The 24,020-nt window shown below is 44.7% G+C and overlaps 1 protein-coding gene across 1 annotated transcript in view; it reads left to right on the forward strand.

Annotated features, from left to right (window-relative positions):
• The first annotated feature begins 1,620 nt into the window (after positions 1–1,620).
• NCF2 (neutrophil cytosolic factor 2) overlaps positions 1,621–24,020 on the forward strand; it is a 44,001-nt gene continuing 21,601 nt past the window's right edge. Inside the window, exons 1-9 of the mRNA XM_068242557.1 lie at positions 1,621–2,002; positions 5,137–5,219; positions 6,250–6,358; positions 7,677–7,814; positions 10,336–10,443; positions 13,893–13,952; positions 15,624–15,667; positions 22,059–22,200; positions 23,108–23,170. Coding sequence (XP_068098658.1) covers positions 1,829–2,002; positions 5,137–5,219; positions 6,250–6,358; positions 7,677–7,814; positions 10,336–10,443; positions 13,893–13,952; positions 15,624–15,667; positions 22,059–22,200; positions 23,108–23,170 — 921 coding nt within the window. The 5' untranslated portion in view covers positions 1,621–1,828. The remainder of the gene's footprint in view (positions 2,003–5,136; positions 5,220–6,249; positions 6,359–7,676; positions 7,815–10,335; positions 10,444–13,892; positions 13,953–15,623; positions 15,668–22,058; positions 22,201–23,107; positions 23,171–24,020) is intronic.

Here is a 24,020-nt window from a genome sequence, read left to right on the forward strand (position 1 = left end):
GGAAATGTGCGCGCACCCTGCGCGCGATCTCCTTCAGTAGACGACTCCAGGACCTGACGCCAATTGGCGTTAGGGGGTCCTGGGGCTGCCGCCGTGACTACGCCCGTTGGCGTGGGGGAGGTCTTCAAGTAGTTAAAGGACATCTGATGTGAAAATAAATTGATGAGATAAACAATTGTATCTATCCTACTTCTCCTAAAAATTACTTTTTTTTAAATATCCCACAGTTTTATTTTATATTTAAATCTAGTTTTTAAGTTTTTACTGTTTATTGTCTCTGCTCAATGACACCTTCATTGAAGTATGCCTGAGCTAAAATCTATGAACTATTGACCCTTTGTATCTGTTCTCTTCTCTCAGAAGCCATTTACTGACATGAAAGTGTTTTATGGTTGTAATTATTTATCAGTGAGGTTATGCTACAGTCTGACCCAATCCGACCCGGTCCCGACCCCGACAGAAACTGTATCTTGCATACCTGATGTTTAACTCCTTCAGGCAGAGAAAGAAAAAAAGGAACACAGCCTAATTATTTGTGTACTTGGCACTGTACATACACATGTCTATCTCATCATGTCACGTGTCACCTCGGTTGTCCTTTAAGAAAATTACAACGATCATTCACAATTTTTAAAATGCCCAGTTCACATTTCACTGGCTTGGGTATAGCAATGGTTTTTGAAGAGGTTGCAATAATCTGTGGCCTAGCATTGGCTCAGATTCATGAATATCTCTTCAATGGGCGAATATAAATCCTCATTAGGGTATGTTTAACAATTACACTCTGGGATCCAATATCTTTTATTAAGGTGTAAAAAGATGGATAAACAAGTCTTGTACCATGAATCTGAGATTAACTGGAGGGGCGGGGGGATGCCTACAAAGGTCCCAAAAGTGCTGTTGACCCTTACAACCTTGGGTCCTGAGTACTCAGCAAATGTCCAGCTGATTTGGTGTGGTGGAAGCTTCACTATCATCACTATTACCAGCCCCTCTTAGCTCAAATTAGTAGTGAATATTGGGGTATCTATGTTAACGGACCTTCATAGGATCCAGTAACAAACACATAACTGGACTGGTTATCTATTGTTTTTTTGGGGTGTACCATAAGACCTGATTTTCACTTCATAAACAGTACAACACAGGTTTGCTTCAAATATCCAACAAGCACATATGGATGTTGTGGTCTGCATACATTTGGACATAAGGGTCTCCACTGATGATCACCACCGGCCAGGCCCATCATATAAAAGTATCTGGAAACTGTATACAGTACGTCCCTTGTCCTCATCCTTGTCTCACATGTTAGTGCTTCCTTTTTGAAAGATACCCAATCCTCTCTGTTGATTTGTTCATCCTTATCAATGCATAGAATCCTTCATACTCAGAATTACAAAGCTACACATCCATTCATGCAAAGGCTTCGAAGAGAATTTGAAATCAAGCTAAACACCAATCTGAAGGAAGTTGTCACTGTGTGAAACACAAGGTTTGTAATCTTCTCACTCAGTGCTGATGAACAGGTGCAACATGTCAAAGTGAAAAATAGTTGCTTGGCAATAGTTTCATGCCTTTTGTTACACATGTTGATTTTATTACCTGGTTTCAGCAATAAAAGAGGAAGGCATGTCATAGGGGAAGTTGTTACGCAGTCCTGTAAGCCAGTTTCAGAATCTCTTGCTGAAGACTATGAAGAGTCCCCCAGCTTCCTCTTGTGTCATCAAAACATTTTGACAGCATCACTCATGAGAGGACCTGCAGGGCCGCTTATATCTGCTTGGAAAAACTTAGTGCACCAAGAAACTGTGGGCTCAGGACAACCTCAGAGATGGCTCTTGTAGAGATTATGCGGCTCTGGAATGAGGGGGTGGCTGCTGCAGACAAAGGAGACTGGAGTGGAGCCCTGGAATCCTTCACCTCCATCACAGATCCTCGATCCAAAATCTGCTTTAACATCGGCTGTTGTCAGCTTGTAAAGGGAAATTTACAGGAGGCTGAAAAGGTCAGTAAGGCAAGGGGTGGATTATAATCTGTTTGCTATGGGGCTTAAAGGGAACCTGAAGCAAGAAAAATTATTTAAAATAACACATGACGTAGCTGCAAATGATTGAATATTACATACGGTACTAACCTCATCGTCAGTTCCTCTCAGAAGCTCACCATTTTATTCTTACAGTGATCCCTTCCAGTTCTGACAATATTTTGTCAGAACTGAAATATACCAATTGCTGTCAGTTATACATCAGCTGCTGTCAGTTACAACTGAATGTGCAAGGTAATGTCCATGTTTCCTTATGGCTCAAGTGGGCGATATTACAGATATTACAGTTCAGTGGTATAGCTAAGGAGTTGTGGGCCCCCGATGCAAGCTTTACAATGGGGCCCCCCAAGCACTCTATATATAGCATTTGATACGGCGTACCAAAACCTGCCAATGGTAACTACAGTGTCTGAGGTGCAAGAAGGGGATAGTGAACAGTATGTTAATAATTACCACTATTCGAAGTATCTATAGAAGTGATTATTATGAGCACAGGACAAATAGAGAGCTAATAATGTAGTTGAGGGAGGGCCCTTCGGGGCCCCTCTGGCCCAAGGGCCCCAATGTGGTGGCTACCTCTGCAACCCCTATTGCTACGCCCCTGTTACAGTTTATCAGTGTACTGACCAGGAAGCTGTTAACGGGTAATGGCCATTTTTATGGGCAGTGAGTTGACATTCAGAAATATTCTGTAACGCTACTGATGTGGTGTGAATGCGCTCTAAGGCCTTTGCTGACTGCCAGCACTGCATTTGCATTTGTAAAAAAAACGCTCCAATTGACTTGCATAAAAATTGTGGTAAAATCACAGTGATCGTAGCGATTCTGCCGCAGTTTTTCTGTAAGCCGATTGGAGCGTTTTTTTTAAAAACACAAACACAGCCCTGATGGTCAGCAAAGCGCTTTGCAGTGTGTCTCAGGCCATAGGCCCAGTTCAGACTTGCGTTACAGTGGCAAACAGATCCATGAAAACAGATCTGATCACCTCCTGCTGCTTCTGCACTGTCCCCCCCCCCCAAGACCCCATCACCAAAGTTAATTTTGCTGGTTAGAACATTCTGTTTTCTCATTGCCCTCAATGCATTGCTTCAGGATCCGTTTCTGTTCCGCTGGGCTCCGCAGTCTGGAAAAATTGCTGCAGAAGGAAACTTGCGGTCCGTTCAGTGGATTGTGCGAAACGGATCCAATTGAATGGAGGGATGTGAACGGATCCATAGGTTAACATTGGATCCATTTGCATCCATTCTGATCCGTTCCCTTCCGATCCGGGAAGGGGCCGTTTTTTAGCGCTGATGTGAACCGGGCCTTAAGAATAAAAATAATAGCCCTTTCAGGTGTGTTTTTTTTTCTTTAACAAGATTTTTTCTCTTAGAACATATGATGGAGTGGCTAATCTATTGGAGCAGAGGGAAATGTGACTATGGTTCTGCTTTAAAGGACAACTGAAGTGAGAGGTATATGGAGGCTGCCATATTTATTTCCTTTTAAACAATACCAGTTGCCTGGCAGCCTGGCTGATCCATGTGACTGCAGTAGTGTCTGAATCAAACCAGAAACAACATCTGACAATAATGTCAGAAACGCCTGATCTGCTGCATGCTTGTTCAGGGTCTATGGCAAAAAGTATTAGGGGCAGAGGATCAGCAGGGCTACCAGGCAACTGGTATTGCTTAATATAAAATAAATATGGCAGCCTCTGTATACCTCTCACTTCAGTTGTCCTTTAAGAGCATGGGTTAAGATTCTTATATGGCTAGGTTCACAGTAGGTATTGCATTCCCTGCATCAACAGGAACGGGAAAGTTGCGCCACACTTTAACCGCGTGTTGCATAGCATACGGTGAACCACAGAGTCAATGAAAAGTATACTACACTGTCAGTATTAACACGCCCATTTTGCCGTAACGCACTGCATGCAATACGTTGGGATGCCGTGCGGTGTTAACCACTCTGCATCCAGACCTTGTTTCCCACTTATGGACCAGAGCAGTTTTGATAGTTTATCTATGTTCTTATTTAATCAGAAATAATTTTATCCCTACTTATGACAGAAATTAAATATATATTGTTTTTTTCAAGACAAACTAGGCTTTCATTGTGTGCCATTTTTCCCCTCAAACATTTTGTTTTCTATGAATTTTAATGGGAAAACAAGGAAAAAAATAGAAAAAAACATTTCCCAGTTTTACCAATTCCAGTTTAAAAATAAAAAGTGCTACTGTAGATAAAAAAACACAAATTTCGTTTGGCTATTCTTACCGCTAATCACAAAACTTAGATTATGTTCCTTCACAATTTATGGTGAAGATATTTGATTCTGAAATAATGCTACAGTGTGTATTTTACTATGAACTTAGAAAATAAAAGTATTTTTAATAGTAAAAATCAATCTAATTAGCTCAGGAAACATATATTCCCATTCACCAATTAGTGCTGCATCAGGTAGTGCCAGAAATGTGCACAGGAGCAAGCCCAATCCTGCACAGCACTGCTTCTGCTACAAGATGTATATCTACTGACTCGTGGCTTAGATGAAGTCACAGAGGACGTAGATATACTGTAGTGGTGGAAAAAGTGGTTAAACCTCACCGGCCACACTGTGAACATCACATAGGTGGTGCATTGCAGTGCAGAAAGCCACGTTAAAATGCAGCCGATACGCCACAATGCACCACTGTGAATGTTGCCTAAATGGCATTTGATTGATTGAATTGATGTTAGTTTTATCCTAGACAGTTGAGTGAATAGTGGAAAGACAATAGTGGCAAATAAGAATGAAAAAAAAGAAAAAATATTTAAACAGGAAAAGAAACATTTGTACCCACACAGTACATAGTAGTACTTTACCTACAGCATTTTCATCTAGATGTAGTGGCCACTGACCAGGGGTCCCTGTGTCTATCAGTAACTGGGCTGTAAGCCATATAGGCTAGGATGGGGCACCGGTAGAGTTCTGTTCATAAAAATCAGATTCCCTTTTTCATGAAAGCTGATTGATTGCTACTTTTGTTCCAGATTCTTCACCATGAGTGAGAATGAGAAAACGCATAAGTATAAATGTCAAAAACAATGTTGCCAACTTTGCTGTCTTTCAGGCCTTTACAAGCACCATTGAAAAAGACAATCATTTGGCCGTGGGGTATTTCCTGCGTGGTTCTGTTTTCTTCAAGGAGGGCAAGTAAGGAACACTGTAGACATTATAGTCACAGTACTAATAGATCACTATAACAATTGTTTTACCTTCAGTTGGTCCTATTGTCATTCATGTAATAGCAGCAGAAAAAAAATCATTAATATATGCAATATACTCTGTCCCAAAAAATTTTTATGGATGAAAAAAGAAGGGTATTACATGGGCGGTCTTCTATGGCCACCGGTGCCTCTAGGCCCAGGGTGTCAAACTCAAATGCAAAGTGGGACGAAATTGTACACTAGGACCTAGTTGCAGGCCAAACTCTGTCTACTGGCCACCTTCCTCCCTTATAAAGTTCCCTGGTTTCTAATGGCCCCCCTCCAACCCCTATACAGTTCCCTGATGCCTAGTGGTCCTCCGTCCCCTATACAGTTCCCTGGTGTCTAGAGGCCCTCACCCTCCCCTCTACAGTTCCCTAGTGTTTAGTGGTTTCCCCCTACCTCCCGCATATTGCTTCCCTGGTGACGTAGGGCATCACCTCCAATATAGCTTCCCTGGTGGTCTAGAGAGGGCCAAACATAATGCAAAGTGGGGACCAAATTTAATGGCTCTAAGGACCAGATTTGTCCCGCGGCCCGGAGTTTGACATGTATGCTCTAGGCACTTGCACCAAATCTGGATCTATATATACTCTATGACCGCTGGTCTCTAGTACCACATTTACGCTTGTAGGATGTTTAGCTCCTGAGGCTGCTCATACGTTTGGTGTGAGACTTTTAAGCTGTTGTCACTGATATTTTGTCACAAGCTCTTCTGCCTCTGAGGAAGCTGCCTCTATCAAAGTCAGGAAATGCATCAGGCTGTTTGTTATAAATGCATACAATTCGTGACAACCACTGTTTTATTTATTCTGGATCTTTCCAGTTTTATTGATTCTTAATTAAATGCTATGTTTTGTTGACCTGTGATACTGGCTGTGAAGCCTTCTTTCTGCTGTTGCTCTTGATATATTGTTTGTATTATGTGAGGGGTGGTCCCATACATGCTCCATCAAGTACCCCGATATATATTGCAGGTATAATGAAGCACTCCAAGACTGGGTTCGATGCTTCACTGAATTAAGAGGGAATCAGCTAATTGACTACAAGATCCTGGGCCTGACCTTTAAACTCTACAGCTGTGAGGTGAGATACAGTAATGTAATATGAACGAACCTCTACTGGTGCTATCATTGTGGACCCTTTTTAAAAATGCCAGTTGCCTGGCTGTCATGCTGATCTGTTTTCTTCAGTGATTTCCATATCACACTTAGGGATGATCAGTGAGATGCTGAAAATTCCTAGTTGATGCAAATGTTATGCAATCTCATGCATGGAAAAAACTGCAAGAATGTGCACACAATTTACTTCCCTCGACTTTTGGTAAGCAGTATAGCAGCCTACTCCTTTCTCTATGGACCCTCTCCTATTTTACTGCAATTTACCTGGGCAAACAAGGGCCAGCACATTTGGCACATCCCCTGTCTGGCACAACCTCGGTTAAAGTGAACCTCCAGACTAAAAATCTACTCAGCAGCACTGAAAAGGCTTGGTGTTTCTTTAACACTTTCACAGCATCAGAACTTTTTTTTTCTTACCCAAGCCTCATTTTTAGCTGCACAGAAGAAAACTGCCTGGACATTTTTACCCTGATGCTATGCAAAGCATGATGGGATTTCTGATGTTGTTGTTCTCCTTCTGCTGTTTTTTTTTTTTAATTTTGAATTTGAGATTTGAAACCTAGCGCACGAAGCTGGGAGGGGTGATCAGGACACAGGACAGTTGGAACTGTGTCTCATGCTCCCAGTCACCTCCTTTTAACCAAAAAGATGGCTGCCCGCATGAAATCACAAACATTTTGCCTGTTCTTTAAAAACAGGGTGGGTAAGAGATGATATTACCTAGCTAATTTAATTAACATAACTAATGTAACTTAATGACAGTATGTTTGTTTAGGCTGAAGTTCCCCTTTAAGATGCATTCATTAAATCTCTATGAGTGACAATTGAGTTGCGTTTCCTGTGACAGCAAAAATGCAACACAACAAAACGGTACAAGCAGCACTGCACGTTACCTGCGTGTTGTGCCACATACAGTGAAGCATACAGTCAATCAAAAGTATGCTTCACTGTAACCGGTAACTTCTGCATTTTGCAGTAACGCATTGCATGCAGTGCGTTGCTGTGCTGCACTCCATTATACCACAACACAACAATTGCACTGTGAACGTCGCACAGATGGTGATTTGCAGTGGGGCAAGCCGCATTACAAAGTGTCCGTTATACAGCACCACACCGCACCACTGTGAACAAGTGTGGTTGTCATTGTTGAGTGGGTGTATCTCGCCCAACTACGATTTCACTAAAAAGTGTCTCTCTTTCTCATCTCACAATGTTGGGAGATATGCATACTGTATATCCAACTGTTTCATGGCTTACAATGATTGGGTGACTTTTTCTTCCAGATCTTGTATAATGTAGCACTAGGACATGTCAAAGTGGGGAACTGGGCGAAGGCAGAAGAGAACCTTATTCTGGCCCTCAGTCAGAAGGTAGAGCCGAGGCATGGCACCAAGATAGAGAAAGCAATGCAAGATATCCTGGTGAGTTTGTGTTATTATCTTCACCCCACTGAGGGCTACAATATGCTCATGGCTCATATGCTCATACCTACCATATGTAATGTATGATGAGATTGTTTTGATGGTGTCTGTATGACGTAATAAACTAAAGGATTACAAAAAGTCTTTCCTGATCAGCACAGCTTGTATAATTTTCCAAACTATGCTATTAGGAACTGCAAGCAAACTAGACAGCATATTCTACACTAATATTATAGCTACATGCCCAACAGGATGTACTGTAGTGTAGGTCCTCACTGTGGCACCAAAACAGCTCTGACCCACCAAAGCATGGACTCCACAACTACCCTTAGGATGTCCTTTGGCATCTGTACCAGGACGATAGCTGTGTGTCATGTATGTTGTGAGTTTGGTTTTCCAGAGGATAAACTAACATTTTTTTGCAAATGCAATACAAGATAAAGATGCTGAGAATTTTGAGGTTAAAGAGACTCCGTAACAAAAATTGCATCCTGTTTTTTATCATCCTACAAGTTCAAAAAGCTATTCCAATGTGTTCTGGCTTACTGCAGCACTTTGTACTATCACTGTCTCTGTAATAAATCAATGTATCTTTCCCCTGTCAGACTTGTCGGCCTGTGTCTGGAAGGCTGCCAAGTTCTTCAGTGTTGTGGTTCAGCTATGAACTTCCCCTTCCAGGCCCCTCTATGCACACTGCCTGTGTGTTAGTTAGGATTAGAGCAGCTTCTCTCTTCTCTCTTCTCTTTTACAAGCTGGATAAATCGTCCTCTGAGCTGGCTGGGCTTTCACATACTGAAGAATTACAGACAAGGGCAAAGCTGTTTGCAGGAAGAAACAAGCAGCCTGAAACTTCAGTGAATGAGAACAGGGGGAAAGAAACACACAAATGATCTCTTGAGATTCAAAAGGAAGGGTATATACAGCCTGCTTGTGTATGGATGTATTTTCTATGTGTGGACATACTTTACATCAACCTACTTCCTGTTTTGGTGGCCATTTTGTTTGTTTATAAACAAACTTTTTAAAACTGTTTTTAACCACTTTTAATGCAGCGAGGAGCGGCGAAATTGTGACAGAGGGTAATAGGAGATGTCCCCTAACGCACTGGTATGTTTACTTTTGTGCGATTTTAACAATACAGATTCTCTTTAAGGAAAACAAGATTCATTAGATAAGACCACCTTCTTCTAATGCTCCATGGTCACGTTTCATTGTTCACGTGCCCATTGTAGGGGCTTTTGCAAGTTCTTACATCTTTCACTCATGACCAGTACAGCATTTTCCAGTGGCTTTTCTGTGGGATTGCTAGCTTTCCCTCTTTAGGTTTATGAGAGCCGTGGGTGCCTATAAACCTGTTGCCACTTCATTGGCTGTCCTCCTTTGGGCAGCTTTCAGGATTCAAGCATTTTACTGTCATTGTGTAACACAACGAAATTACTTTTCATGACACACAGCTATCGTCCTGGTACAGATGCCAAAGGACATCCTAAGGGTAGTTGTGGTGTCCATGCTTTGGTGGGTCAGAGCTGGTTTGGTGCCACAGTGAGGACCTACACTACAGTACATCCTGTTGGGCATGTAGCTATAATATTAGTGTAGAATATGCTGTCTAGTTTGCTTGCAGTTCCTAATAGCATAGTTTGGAAAATTCATGATAGCTTTTATAAACTACTGACAATTATATGCCATGTACTCCTCAGAAGACCTGCCATTTTAGAGTTTTTCTGACGTAGTCATCTACCCGATTCTTACAATTTACTATTTTTCTTGCTCCAACACATCGCCTTTAAGAATGGACTATTCTTTTATTGCCCAATATATCCTACTCATTGACAGATGTTAATGTACTAAGATACTGTAGTCAATAAATGATTCACTCCATCTTTCATTGGTTATCATGTTTTGTCTGATCGATGTGTATCTAAAAGTAAGCTGGTTGCTGTGTGATGATATTAAAATAAGCAATTTCATGGAATGTATGAAGTATTTTTTACATTGTATGGACCTTGGTTTAGTTTAGTGAAAGAAGTGATAGGTTTGCTTTAAGTAAATGGTTAGATCAAGCTGGCGGGACAGGTCTAAGGAGATTATTCAGTCTTATGCTGGGCATACATGGCTCAATTTTGCTCAATCGATTCCCTGCTCGATTCTGCAGGCGAATCTCTTATCTTCCGCTTGTTTTTCTTATCTTTTTCCATTTACTACAATCCGGAATCGAGCAGCGAAACGATAAGGGCGGGAGATCGGACGTGTCAGAAATTATCTATCGAGCCATCTAAATGACTCAGAATCAAGCCATGTATTCCCAGCATTACAGAGATCACTTGGTACTCCCCAAGGCTGGGATATGGGTGTGGTGCTACCAAACCACCCTAAAGTGAAATGGTATGATGAAACACTCAGAATGTGATAGAGGCCATTGCCACCCTTGAACTGACGATAGGTTGGTACTGTTCTTGTGTAGGAGCCTTTGAGCGTGGCCTCAGACTCAATACATTAAGCTAATTGTTTTATGTTCTAGAAACAAAAAGACTTTCCAATGGCAGAGATGCCAAAAGGTCGACTATTTCATCCAAATGAGAGACTGGTGGAGCAGCTGGAGAAGAAAGATTATTTGGGTAAAGCTACGGTATGTCCATTATCGTCTACTTACTTGTCAAACTTTCAATGATATTGCAGCAGATGGGACCGAAGGTAGCAGAGTATTATGAAGATATTCTAGAACGGCAGAAGCAGTCATTTGGATCCATGAAAGGTTTGGATAAAAGAAAGACAGCAGGTATCAGTGATGGTGGAAAGAGATAAGAGTGTTAACAACAGAGCGTAGGTAGGTATAGTGATATGGCACCGGACAAAAGGCAACAACAGAGCGTAGGTATAGTGATATGGCACCGGACAAGAGGCAACAACAGAGCGTAGGTATAGTGATGGCACCGGACAAGAGGCAGCAACAGAGCGTAGGTATAGTGATATGGCACCGGACAAGAGGCAACAACAGAGCGTAGGTATAGTGATATGGCACCGGACAAGAGGCAGCAACAGAGCGTAGGTATAGTGATATGGCACCGGACAAAAGGCAACAACAGAGCGTAGGTATAGTGATATGGCACCGGACAAGAGGCAACAACAGAGCGTAGGTATAGTGATGGCACCGGACAAGAGGCAGCAACAGAGCGTAGGTATAGTGATATGGCACCGGACAAGAGGCAACAACAGAGCGTAGGTATAGTGATATGGCACCGGACAAGAGGCAACAACAGAGAGTAGGTATAGTGATATGGTACCGGTCAAGAGGCAACAACAGAGCGTAAGTATAGTGATATGGCACCGGACAAGAGGCAACAACAGAGCGTAGGTATAGTGATATGGCACCGGACAAGAGGCAACAACAGAGCGTAGGTATAGTGATATGGCACCGGACAAGAGGCAACAACAGAGCGTAGGTATAGTGATATGGCACCGGACAAGAGGCAACAACAGAGCGTAGGTATAGTGATATGGCACCGGACAAGAGGCAACAACAGAGCGTAGGTATAGTGATATGGCACCGGACAAGAGGCAACAACAGAGCGTAGGTATAGTGATATGGCACCGGACAAGAGGCAACAACAGAGTGTAGGTATAGTGATGGCACCGGACAAGAGGCAACAACAGAGCGTAGGTATAGTGATATGGCACCGGACAAGAGGCAACAACAGAGCGTAGGTATAGTGATATGGCACCAGACAAGAGGCAACAACCGAGCGTAGGTATAGTGATGGCACTGGACAAGAGGCAACAACAGAGTGTAGGTATAGTGATGGCACCGGACAAGAGGCAGCAACAGAGCGTAGGTATAGTGATATGGCACCGGACAAGAGGCAACAACAGAGAGTAGGTATAGTGATATGGTACCGGTCAAGAGGCAACAACAGAGCGTAAGTATAGTGATATGGCACCGGACAAGAGGCAACAACAGAGCGTAGGTATAGTGATATGGCACCGGACAAGAGGCAACAACAGAGCGTAGGTATAGTGATATGGCACCGGACAAGAGGCAACAACAGAGCGTAGGTATAGTGATATGGCACCGGACAAGAGGCAACAACAGAGCGTAGGTATAGTGATATGGCACCGGACAAGAGGCAACAACAGAGCGTAGGTATAGTGATATGGCACCGGACAAGAGGCAACAACAGAGCGTAGGTATAGTGATATGGCACCGGACAAGAGGCAACAACAGAGTGTAGGTATAGTGATGGCACCGGACAAGAGGCAACAACAGAGCGTAGGTATAGTGATATGGCACCGGACAAGAGGCAACAACAGAGCGTAGGTATAGTGATATGGCACCAGACAAGAGGCAACAACCGAGCGTAGGTATAGTGATGGCACTGGACAAGAGGCAACAACAGAGTGTAGGTATAGTGATGGCACCGGACAAGAGGCAGCAACAGAGCGTAGGTATAGTGATGGCACCGGACAATAGGCAGCAAGATTTAAAGCAAACCTGAAGCAAAAATAAACTTATGAGATAATCAATTGAATGTGTAGTACAGCTAAGAAATGGAACATTAGTAGCAAAGAAATGAGTCGCATATTGTTTTTCAGTACAGGAAGAGTTTAAAAAAAAATTGCAGTTATTATCTAAGCAAAAGAACTCTTTGACCCACTGGGTCCAATAGAATCCTATTTTCTGAAGCACTTAAAGAGACTCTGAAGCGAGAATAAATCTCGCTTCAGAGCTCATAAATAGCAGGGGCACGTGTGCCCCTGCTAAACCGCCTCTATAGCGCGGCTTAACGGGGGTCCGTTCACCCCCAAAGCGACCACTGCGACACTTGGTCGCAGACTTGGTCATGATTTATTGCTTCCTGGAGGCAGGGCTAACGGCTGCAGCCCTGCCTCCAGTCGCGTCTGTCAGCTGCGCATCGCCGCCTCTCCCCCACCCCTCTCAGTGAAGGAAGACTGAGAGGGGCGGGGGAGAGGCGGAGATACGCGCTGACAGACGCGCGTGGGGCAGGGCTGCGGCGGTTAGCCCTGCCCCAACCAGGAAGCGCTCCCTGGGTGTATCAAGGGGGATTTGGGGGTGAAGGGACCCCCGTTAAGCCGCGCTATAGCTATAGAGTGTGGCTTCTAAACTGCAAATATGACAGAATGATGCAATGTTCTTAAAGAGACTCTGAAGCGAGAATAAATCTCGCTTCAGAGCTCATAGTTAGCAGGGGCATTTGTGCCCCTGCTAAAACGCCGCTATCGCGCGGCTAAACGGGGGTCCCTTCATCCCCAAACCCACCCCCGCAAAACTTGGTCGTCAACTTGGTCGTAGATTTTCTCTTCCTGGAGGCAGGGCTAACGGCTGCAGCCCTGCCTCTCAGCGCGTCTATCAGACGCGCATCGCCGCCTCTCCCCCGCCCCTCTCAGTGAAGGAAGACTGAGAGGGGCGGGGGAGAGGCGGAGGTACGCGTCTGATAGACGCGAATGAGGCAGGGCTGCGGCGGTTAGCCCTGCCCCAATGCGGAAGCGCTCCCCCGCTGTACGGAGGTGATTTGGGGGTGAAGGGACCCCCGTTAAGCCGCGGGATAGCGGCGTTTTAGCAGGGGCACACATGCCCCTGCTATCTATGAAGTCTGAAGCGAGATTTATTCTCGCTTCAGACTCTCTTTAAAAAAAAAGGTCTATATAACTGAAAATAAAAACATGAGACCCATTCCTTTGCAGCTAATGTTCTATTCATTATCCGTACTATACATACAGTTCATTATATCATAAGTTATTTTACACTTTACTTACACTTTAGGTTTGCTACAAAGAAGGTGGACGGGTGTGGGATAGGTGAGAGTAGAGATTAATGAGACAGGAGACAATAGGAATCAGTAATTGTGGAATGGGGTTAGACAAGTGGCAGCAAGGCATTATGATATCATGTAGGTGAATTAGTATGGCAGGGAGGGCGGACTGTAGTGACACAACTAGATGGGACACAGCACGGTAGGGATTAGTAACCATGAAGGGATCAGTGATGGTAAACCGCTATAACACATGGCCTGTATCTATATATCTCTATGAAACTGAGCACTGTATACCATTGCTTTCCAGGTTGTGGCCTCTGTGGTGGATAAGGACAGCTTCTCTGGTTTTGCACCTCTGCAGCCTCAGGTACAGTAGATGCTTTTTCCCATCATGCTTTAGAAGGATACTGCAGGGTAAGATAGTGTCATCTCGTATCAGATGTTTGTGAGGTGAAAGTCCCTCACACACTGTTCTGACAGCTGCCAAAACTCTCTTCCCTATTTTATCATTCACTTTCAGCCTTGCATTCTCTGAGAAGAACCTGTCACAGATATGCACTTATTATAAGTAAAGTCTCCCCACTAAATATGATTTAATATTGTACTTTTACCAGCCCAGGACTGCTGATGTTCAGTCTAATGTTGATTGGAAAGCTGCCACCGCTACCTTTATACTACTCATTGCACGGTTGCCATAGCTGCCTGATCGATAACAGCTATTTCCTATCACGTTTTGTACAATATGTCAAACAAAAATTGATTGAGAGCACACTAGTTTTTCAGACATTCAACTTCAATGTATTCACCGACTAAAACACGTAATTTATTTATTACAAATATATAACAGTGTATGATGGGCATTAGAAGAGATGCAAAGAATAAATTCTGTTAGTGCTCTTTCACACAAATGGCTGACAGCAGTACACTTAAAGGGAACCTGAAGCGAGGAGTATATGGAGGCTGACATAGTTATTTCCTTTTAAGCAATGCCAGTTGCCTGGCTATCCTGCTGATCCTCTGCCTCTAGTACTTTTAGCCATAGACCCTGAACAAGCATACGCAGATCAGGTGTTTCTGACATAATTGTCAGATCTGACAGGATTAAGTGCAAACTTGTTTCTAGTGTGATTCAGATATTACTGCAGCCAAATAGACCAGCAAGGCTGCCAGGCAACTTGTATTGTTTCAAAGGAAATAAATATGGCAGTCTCCATATCCCTCTCCCTTCAGTTGCCCTTCATTTGCCTGTCAGCTGTTCCTATTTATTTGCTGGGAGCGTGCAAGCATCCAACACCAGTGATCCTCCCATGCATGTACATATGAGTGGATGACAGCCAGGCACTAGACATCACATGATGCGCTCCCACTTGGCTGTCGTGCTGATGAAAGGGGCCTAACCGAAAGTTTGAAAAGCATCACAGAAGAGCCCAAATAAGCCAATCCGATACAATAATTAAGGCCCCATTCACACTTGCAAAACGATTTCACTTTCACAAAAATCACTGAACACTGCGGCGCCTTTGCCGCGATCGCGTTTATCGCTTCTATAGCACAAACTCGATCGCTGGGAAATTGCCTGAAAATGGTGCAGGCGACGCGTTTGCGTTTTTGCCCGTCTTGGGCCGATTTGCGGCGATCAGCGCAAATCACCCAAGTAAGAACGGGCCCATAGGGTTTCATTACGCTAGCGCTTTTAAAAAGTGCTAGCGTTTGAGCGTTTTGCCGAAATCGCAGCAAAACGCTCTAGTGTGAATGTGGCCTAAGTACTGTAGTTAGATCATTGGAAAAATAATTCTGTGTGGTTCCTGTCCCTCAATGGACTTTGCCATTTTCATTTGCTATCCACCTATCAGTAGTTAAAAGGAACCAATCTTAATGTTACTATCTAATGTAAACTGGCTGTGAGAGACATCAGACTGGGTTTATGTGTGTCTTTGTTCCAACAATTTCATAACAAAAGCCAGCTTGCAGTTCTGCACATTTCAGGTGGAACATCGAGAATGTTGTGGATTACATTTAATGTATTTTTGTTTAACAGACTGACAACCAACCACTTCGCCAGAAGACGCCTGAAATACTTCGGTAAATCATACAGCTTTTCCTGATGTACTTGACTATAAGAGATACCTTTCCTGTAATAACAGCTCTTTTAAGGATTGCTGCAAGCTAGAAGTATGCAGTTTTATATTCCAAATGAATTTATATTGTTAAGATCGGAGCAGTGCTTTTCAGCGCTGCTAGCTTTGGGCGCAGCCAGCGCCGCCATAGACTGTAATGGGAATCAGTCTATAGCGGTGCTCAGTGAGGAAGTTGTTTAAAAAACACAATAATTCGGCCTCCAGCAATCGCTGGAAGCCGAATTATTTAATTCCCCCACTATCCATGTCGGCCTGGAGGGGGAATAGTAATTAAAACGCCCCGGACTTGTGCAGAAGCAGGACCAGCCATTTAACAGCTGGATCCTGCGCCCAAGTCTACCAGCGCCGTATTCAAATGTACGCTGTTAAGATGGGTAAATTGCTCACTAATGGCCAACACTGGAAGTGATGTGCTGGGCAGCATTCAGGTAATAGACAAGAAGCAGCGATCTAAGAAAGATACATAGAGCGCTCCATAGTGTAAAACCATAAAACTATTTAATATGCGCAAGTTAAAAGCATACTTACAAAATCACAAATGTATTAAAGCTCATCAATAGCCTGCAGACACCTTTTCCCTCCTATGGTGTGGGCACCGCCAGGCTGTGGCCAGCAGCGTGGCGTCCGATGTTTAGGAAAGCCTCTCACTGGTGGGGGGCGTGTCCGCTGTCACGACGTGCCTCTAGCGTGATGACGCGTTTCGGCATCCCTGCCTTCGTCAGATCACCACCACGGTGATCTGACGAAGGCAGGGATGCCGAAACGCGTCATCACGCTAGAGGCACGTCGTGACAGCGGACACGCCCCCCACCAGTGAGAGGCTTTCCTAAACATCGGACGCCACGCTGCTGGCCACAGCCTGGCGGTGCCCACACCATAGGAGGGAAAAGGTGTCTGCAGGCTATTGATGAGCTTTAATACATTTGTGATTTTGTAAGTATGCTTTTAACTTGCGCATATTAAATAGTTTTATGGTTTTACACTATGGAGCGCTCTATGTATCTTTCTTAGATCGCTGCTTCTTGTTTTTCACCCCACTGGAGAGCGGCTCCTTGACCATCATTTGACATTCGATGCGGTGTGGACAGTCTATTGGAGCGCTAGACACCTCTTTGTTTGTTTCAGGTAATAGACATACCGGTATGAGGTGACACTGACAGACTCAGGAAGTGATGTGCTGTGCAACATTCAGGTAATAGACATACAGGTATGAGGTGACACTGACAGACTCAGGAAGCGATGTGCTGTGCAACATTCAGGTAATAGACATACAGGTATGAGGTGACACTGACAGACTCAGGAAGCGATGTGCTGTGCCGCATTCAGGTAATAGACATACAGGTATGAGGTGACACCGACAGACTCAGGAAGTGGTGTGCTGTGCAACATTCAGGTAATAGACATACAGGTATGAGGTGACACTGACAGACTCAGGAAGTGATGTGCTGTGCAGAATTCAGGTAATAGACATACAGGTATGAGGTGACACTGACAGACTCAGGAAGTGATGTGCTGTGCAGCATTCAGGTAATAGACATACAGGTATGAGGTGACACCGACAGACTCAGGAAGCGATGTGCTGTGCAGCATTCAGGTAATAGACATACAGGTATGAGGTGACACCGACAGACTCAGGAAGCGATGTGCTGTGCAGTATTCAGGTAATGTGCCTACAGGTATTAGTGAGTGAGAAGAAGAGATGATAAATGAGCCAAGTAAATGAGATGCTGACAGTAATAAAGTAAGTGAGTATCTGATGGGAAATTGCATGGTGTCTACCAGGCATTAAAAGGAACCCGAGGTGTGAGACCTATGGAAACTGCCATATTTATTTCCGTTTAAACAATACCAGTTGCCTGGTTGTTCTGCTGATCTTTATGGTCAGTAGGGTCTAAATCACACACCTGAAACAAGCGCGCAGCTAATCTTGTCAGATTTGTCTTAGATGTCTGATCTGCATGCTTGTTCAGGGTCTATGGCAGGGGTAGGGAACCTATGGCTCGGGAGCCAGATGTGGCTCTTTTGATAGCTGCATCTGGCTCACATACAAATCAGTAGTGGTTGATTCACTAAGCTACACTGCTCAAGCAGAACAGCTGACGCCCCTTTTACACTTAATTAGTTGCTCTAAGTGAAAAATGAAAAAAAAAATGATTTTCAAAGTATTGCCCATGTTTTCCTATGGCACAGCTCCCACTACATGCGTTTTAACTGAAAGCTTTTTCACAATGCACTGCTATGGAAAAAATACATACTAACGCACACTAACGCATACCAACGCGTTAAGTGTAAAAGGGCCCTTAGTATGGCAGCGCAAGAAACATTTTCAAAGTAGGCACGCTACTGCTTTAGCATGCACTACTAACTTACTCTCGCTACCCCAAAACAAACAGCTGCTCCAGTTGTCCCACTCTGGACCCTGTCAGGCCCAGTGACTTTGTAGGACGAGATCCCTGCATACTGATTGGCCCAATAAGCTGCCTGTCACTTGACAAAGTGAATCAACCCACAAGGGGCCAAAGTGAATCAACCCCCAAGTCAGCTCGTTAATTGTACAAGCTGTTAGTTGGTATCTCTCCTGTCTGGCTCTCAGGAAAATTGCTGTTGTTGCTTAAACCCAAGAGAAGCTGAAGATGTGTCTGACACTTCCGCTGCCCAGTGGATCAACTGTATACACATCAACATGGTAACAGGGACGTGAGCCCTACTGCCCCAGTTTGAAACATATTGTATGGCTTTCACGGAATTACATTTTAAAATATGTGGCATTTATGGCTCTTTCAGCCAAAAAGGTTCCTGACTCCTGGTCTATGGCTTAAAGTATTAGAAGCAGGAGATCAGCAGGATAGCCAGGCAATGTGCCGATGGGCGTGAACGCGGCGACAGTCCCAGGACTGCCTAACACCAATTGGCATCAAGTCCTTGGGCGGGGTTTTGCAGGAAATCGCGTGTGGCAATGCGTGTGCATCTCCACTTGAATGACGGAGCTCCGCTCCGCCATCAGTCTCCCAGCAGCGATCGCTGCTAGGAGACTGTTAGACGGTGAAACTGCCTTCTTTTTACAGTGTACAGCGATGCGATCTACGGCAGCGATGTACTGGGGACAGCCGTGTGACACAGCTGTCCCCCTGGGAGACACAGAGAGCGATCGGCTCTTATAGGCTGATGGGGGGGAGGGTGGGAAACAAAAAAATAAAAAAAATGGCAAAAATATAAAAAGTTCAATATTTATAAAAAAATAAACAAACACCCCAGCTGCGATCAGAGCCCACCAACAGAAAGCTCTGTTGGTGGGCAGAATGGGGGGGGGGGGCGATCACTTGTGTGCTGAGTTGTATGGCTCTGCAGCGAGGCCTTAAAGCTGCAGTGGCCTAAATTGTAAAAAATAGCCTGGTCACTAGGTGGGTGTAAGCCTACAGTCCTCAAGTGGTTATAAGGAAACAAACATGTCTGCCTCCTTATCCCTCTCACCTCGGGTTCCCTTTATGTCCTGCTATAGATGAGTGTAGGGGGATGTAGCAGACAGCAGATGCCACGTCATAAGCATTTGTTGCAGCAGAAATAAGTCATGTCACATAGATTGGGCATCACTGAATCCTTCATTTGGATTCAGCAACCCAATGCAAAAAAACAAAGAACAAGAGCAAAGATCCAATTTCAAGGAGTTTCGTTGCAAAACTGCAAGTGTTGAGATTATACGCCAATCATACTGTCACGGAACAGCCGTGAGAAATGAGAACGCAATCGGTTTATTGCGCCGATTGCCCTTGATTGTAGTCGGGCAAGCAATTAGAGACTGACATTCCTGTTTTTTTAAAAAAGGCAGTTTTTTCCCCCCCTTTACCAGCTGGTAGGAAACCTGGCCCTGTGATTTGCTAATTAAGCCAGAGGTGTAATGGCCCATACTCACGGGCTACAATTGTCGCCGCAACACGCGGCGCGCGCGTGTTATGCGCGTTGCATGGCGCGCACCCCGAACTGTCGCCCGTCGCTGATGCCGCCAGGCGATTGAACCGCTCAATCGCCTGGCGACAGTTGCCGCCGCAACTCCGCCGCAACTGTCGTTAGTCCGCGTGAGTACGCGGACTAGCGACAGCAACCTCCATTGAAGTATACGGAGCTTCCGGCGGGGGGAGGAGGAACGTCGGCGACAGCTTCCGTTGCGCCGCTGGTCCCTCTTCCGCGTGTGTACGCGGAGGGACCTGGCGAGGAGCTGTCGCCGGCCTGTCGCCCACACGCTCACGTGTGCTGGCGACAGGCCCTAAAAGTTGCCCGTGAGTATGGGCCATTACACTCAGATGTTAATTAACAAACCAGGAGTCTTTTCAGTGCCAAGGAAGCTAATCCCAGCAGGAGGCAGACTTAGCGGAACCATTCAGCCAGAATAGGGAAACATAGAGTTATGATCTTTACGCATGTTTTAGAAGTACTATACATCGGATACATGTGGAAGTTATCTCATTCTGTTGGTCCGGATCTTGTGAGTATTTTGATATTAAATTGGGGCCACTGGCATAACCAGAACTCGGGGGACTCCACTGTTTTTTAACCGGGCATGCAAACATACCCAAGTTTGGTATCATATGAACTGGCCTAGTCTGAGGAATATGAATATGTGATGGTCATGTGTGTGAGGAAAGCGTAAGCCGAGATATGACAAATGTCATATTTGGTGGGCATAGAGCACCCAGCCAGGGGGCTCACCGCCCCTGTCCAACCCCTGGGCTGTACTTGAGGCTCCACCCAAAGATGGGCATTGTTCAAAAGTGGTTGCAAGGGACTCCTCCCTCAGTCCTCCAAATTCCACCTTCCTGAGAGCACATTGCCAGCCAGAGGACACATGGTTGGCGGCCAACTTGTCTAAACTGAAACAAAGGACAAATGGCTAGCAGTCATCTTGATTGGCCATCTTCTGTAACCTGGAACAAAGGACATTTTCCATGTTTGCGTGGATTTTAAACTTTGCTGGAACTGAACAAAAGGAACTCTACAAGTTTTCCCAGAACGGACATATTTCCACAAATCCTAAGTATTTTCTCCCTTTTATTTCATACTGGCTATTACTGTTTTAATAATTGTTGATTTTAATAATTGTCTGTATATATTAATTATTTATATTGCTTTCAATAAACCAACGCTATTGTCAGTTGTTGTTCTAGCTACCCTATTATTCAGCATACACAGAAACTGATCCCAGGTCTCTGAAGAGACGCTACTATTGTTTGTTGTTGGCTAGACAGAATACAGCGTGTTTTAACCGTTTTTTATTTGTAGATCTAGGCACAGACAGTCAGTGGGCTCCTCTGTCCCATGGTAACAGAGGTGGTGGCAGATACCCTGGAATAGTGTGTCAAATTGTAATTACCGTACCTCACAGGCTCCCTTCTGGTTTGTCTGCGGCCAATTCCCAACGGTTCCTACGCATTGACTGCGACCAGAGTTCGCACGATCCATGCGCTGGCACCGTCTGGAAGGCCATTTGCGGTCTGACCACTAGGGCTCCTGTGACACATACCTATAATCCTGACCCTGTTCATGCCAGGCAATCTCAGTGAAGGAATTTGTTGCAGGGCTTCTCCTCCATTAGGTGAATAATTTGAAAGTTTCTTTAATTCTGGCATTGGAAAAGGTTGGGAATATGTGCCAGGGGTGTCAGGACATGGAAGAAGAATAGTGTTTATGGCCTGTTGCACACCAAAAACCGCCAGCAGATCTGCAAATTGCTAGCAGATTTTGAAACGCCTTTTCTTATTTTTCTGTAGCATTTCACCTAGCATTTTGCGGTTTTGTGAGGCGTTTTTGGTGTAGTAGATTTCATATATTGTTACAGTAAAGCTGTTACTGAACAGCTTCTGTAACAAAAACGCCGGCAAAACCGCTCTGAACTGCCGTTTTTCAGAGCGGTTTGCGGTTTTCCTATACCTTACATTGGAGGCAGAAACGCCTCCGCAATCCAAAATCTGCAGCAGCCCGGGAGTATGCGTTTCTGCAAAACGCCTCCCGCTCTGGTGTGCACCAGCCCATTGAGATACATTACCCAAGCGTTTCCACATCCGCAAGCAGATCGAAAAACGCTGCCGAACCGCTCTGGTGTGCACTAGGCCTACATGTTAGAAAAGGGTTTGTCATGGAGATTGGATCAGAGATGGATTAATATGTAATGGGGCCTTAGGCAAGTTAATAGATGTAGGGTCCTATTAAGAAAGATGAGGACACCCCACAGCACTGAAGATCTACAATAGCATTTCTATGGCTATCCTGTTTTGATGTGTTCCTGTTTTTGGTGTTTGAATGGTGATGGTCCTTGGATGATGTGTTTTCTTTCTATATCTCAGGACCCTACAAGGGGAGCCACATCGTGTACTGTTTGAATTTCATCCAGAAACAGTGGAAGAGATAGAAGTCATGCCAGGAAATATTGTTTTTGTGCTCAGGAAAGGAGATGATAACTGGGCAACTGTGCTATTCAATGGAAAGGTAAATATTTCCAACTATCTTCCAGTGAGGTCTTCATGTTCATGTCCATCAATACTCATCCAAGCAGACCACTGAGTTATTGGTAAACTTTCACCTTTTAAACATCAAAGGGGGGATTCCTGAAAGGTCTCCCTCAGCCACGCACAATACAGTATAATAATATGGTAGGACATCTAGCTGGGTACACATAATGCAATTTCCCGGCCCACTGACAGGATCTGGCAATTATTTCCTAAATGTCCGATCTGCTCTCGATCGATAATGGGATCGATCAGGAGCAGTTTGGATACAGATAATAATGAGGACAGCCAACATTGCTAATGAAGGGGAAATTGAAACATTCACACAGCAGGGCACAGAGCTGTGCTCATACCTGACTCTGTGCTCTGTTAATTTCCCCAGAGCTGCTCCATGCTTTGTACACATGCTGCTGCTCCATCCAAAGTCAACTGTAGCAGAGAAAGAAAGAGGGCGGGGCCGTACATAGTGCAGGCAGCAGTATGGTGCTGTGAGCTGCAGGATGCCTGCAGATATTCTGGTGTCTCAACTTGCCTGTCCCCAGACACGGCACCAGCCCTGGTCTGAGGGGGGGATTCTGGGTAGCTGTAATTCCCCCCCCCCACACACACACACACACGTTTGCCTATGATTTATATAGCACCAACATCTTCTGCAGTGCTGTACAGAGTATTATTACAGATGTAAATTGGAGGAAGGAAGAAGAGGGTAAAGGGAATCATTAACAGCCTTATTGGCAGGTGATTATTGTTCATACAGCAGCTACAGGCGATTTTTTTTGTAAAGATATATGATTAATGCAGGGTACTGCAGACTATAGATGGTCAGATGTGCACATCCTCGAGCTGAGGCACTTATATTCTTGTCTGCTTTCTTTTCCTCCATTTAGAAAGGCATTGTCCCCTGCAATTACCTGGAGCCAGTTGAGCTGAAATTTCAATCCCAGATTCAGGTAACTGTATTGTATCTTCCTATGTCTATCATCATGGTGTGTTGTGATGTGGTATAACAGGCGCTCTGTAACGTGGCTTGCCTCACTGCAATGCACCACCTATGCGATGTTCACAGTGCGGCGGGTGCATTGCCGTATAACAGTGTGCAACTTCATAACGCACTGCAGGCAGTGTGTTACCACAAAACGCGTGCTGATAGTGAAGCATACTTTCCATTGGCTGTATGATTCACTGTATGCAGCAACATACATATAACATGGGGCACCGCTTTTCCGATCCACAATGGCCACTGTAAACCTAGTCTTAACCTCTAGCCGACTGCTCCATCCCAATTGGCGTGAATGCGGTGGCAGGCTCAGGACTGCTCAACGCCAATTGGCGTGAAGTCCCGGGGGTAGAGATTGCAGGGGATCGCGCACGCGCATCCTTGCTTGAATGACAGAGCTCCGGCGATCGCCTCTAGGAGACTGTTAAACGCCATCTATTTACATTGTACAGTGCTGCGATCTACAGTACTGGGGACAGCCGTGTCACTTGGCTGTCCCCTCTGGAGGCACAAGAGCGATCAGCTCTCATAGGCTGATGTCTATGAGAGCTGATTGCAGGGATTGGCTGGCGGGGTGAAGGAGGGAGGGTCTATAGTAAAATAAAATTAAAAAAATAGCAAATTTAATTTAAAAAATAAATAAATAAACAGCAGGGATCAGAGCCCACGAACAGAAAGCTCTTTTGGTGGGCAGAAAAGAGGGGGAAATGTTTTGTGTGCCGAGCTGTACAGCCCTGCAGCGAGCCCTTAAAGGGGGTGGGGAGGGGGTGGTAAAGCCTGTGGTCCCGATGAAGGGGTTAACC

Source organism: Hyperolius riggenbachi, chromosome 6, assembly GCF_040937935.1.
Source record: "Hyperolius riggenbachi isolate aHypRig1 chromosome 6, aHypRig1.pri, whole genome shotgun sequence".
NCBI classification, from domain to species: Eukaryota; Metazoa; Chordata; class Amphibia; order Anura; family Hyperoliidae; genus Hyperolius; species Hyperolius riggenbachi.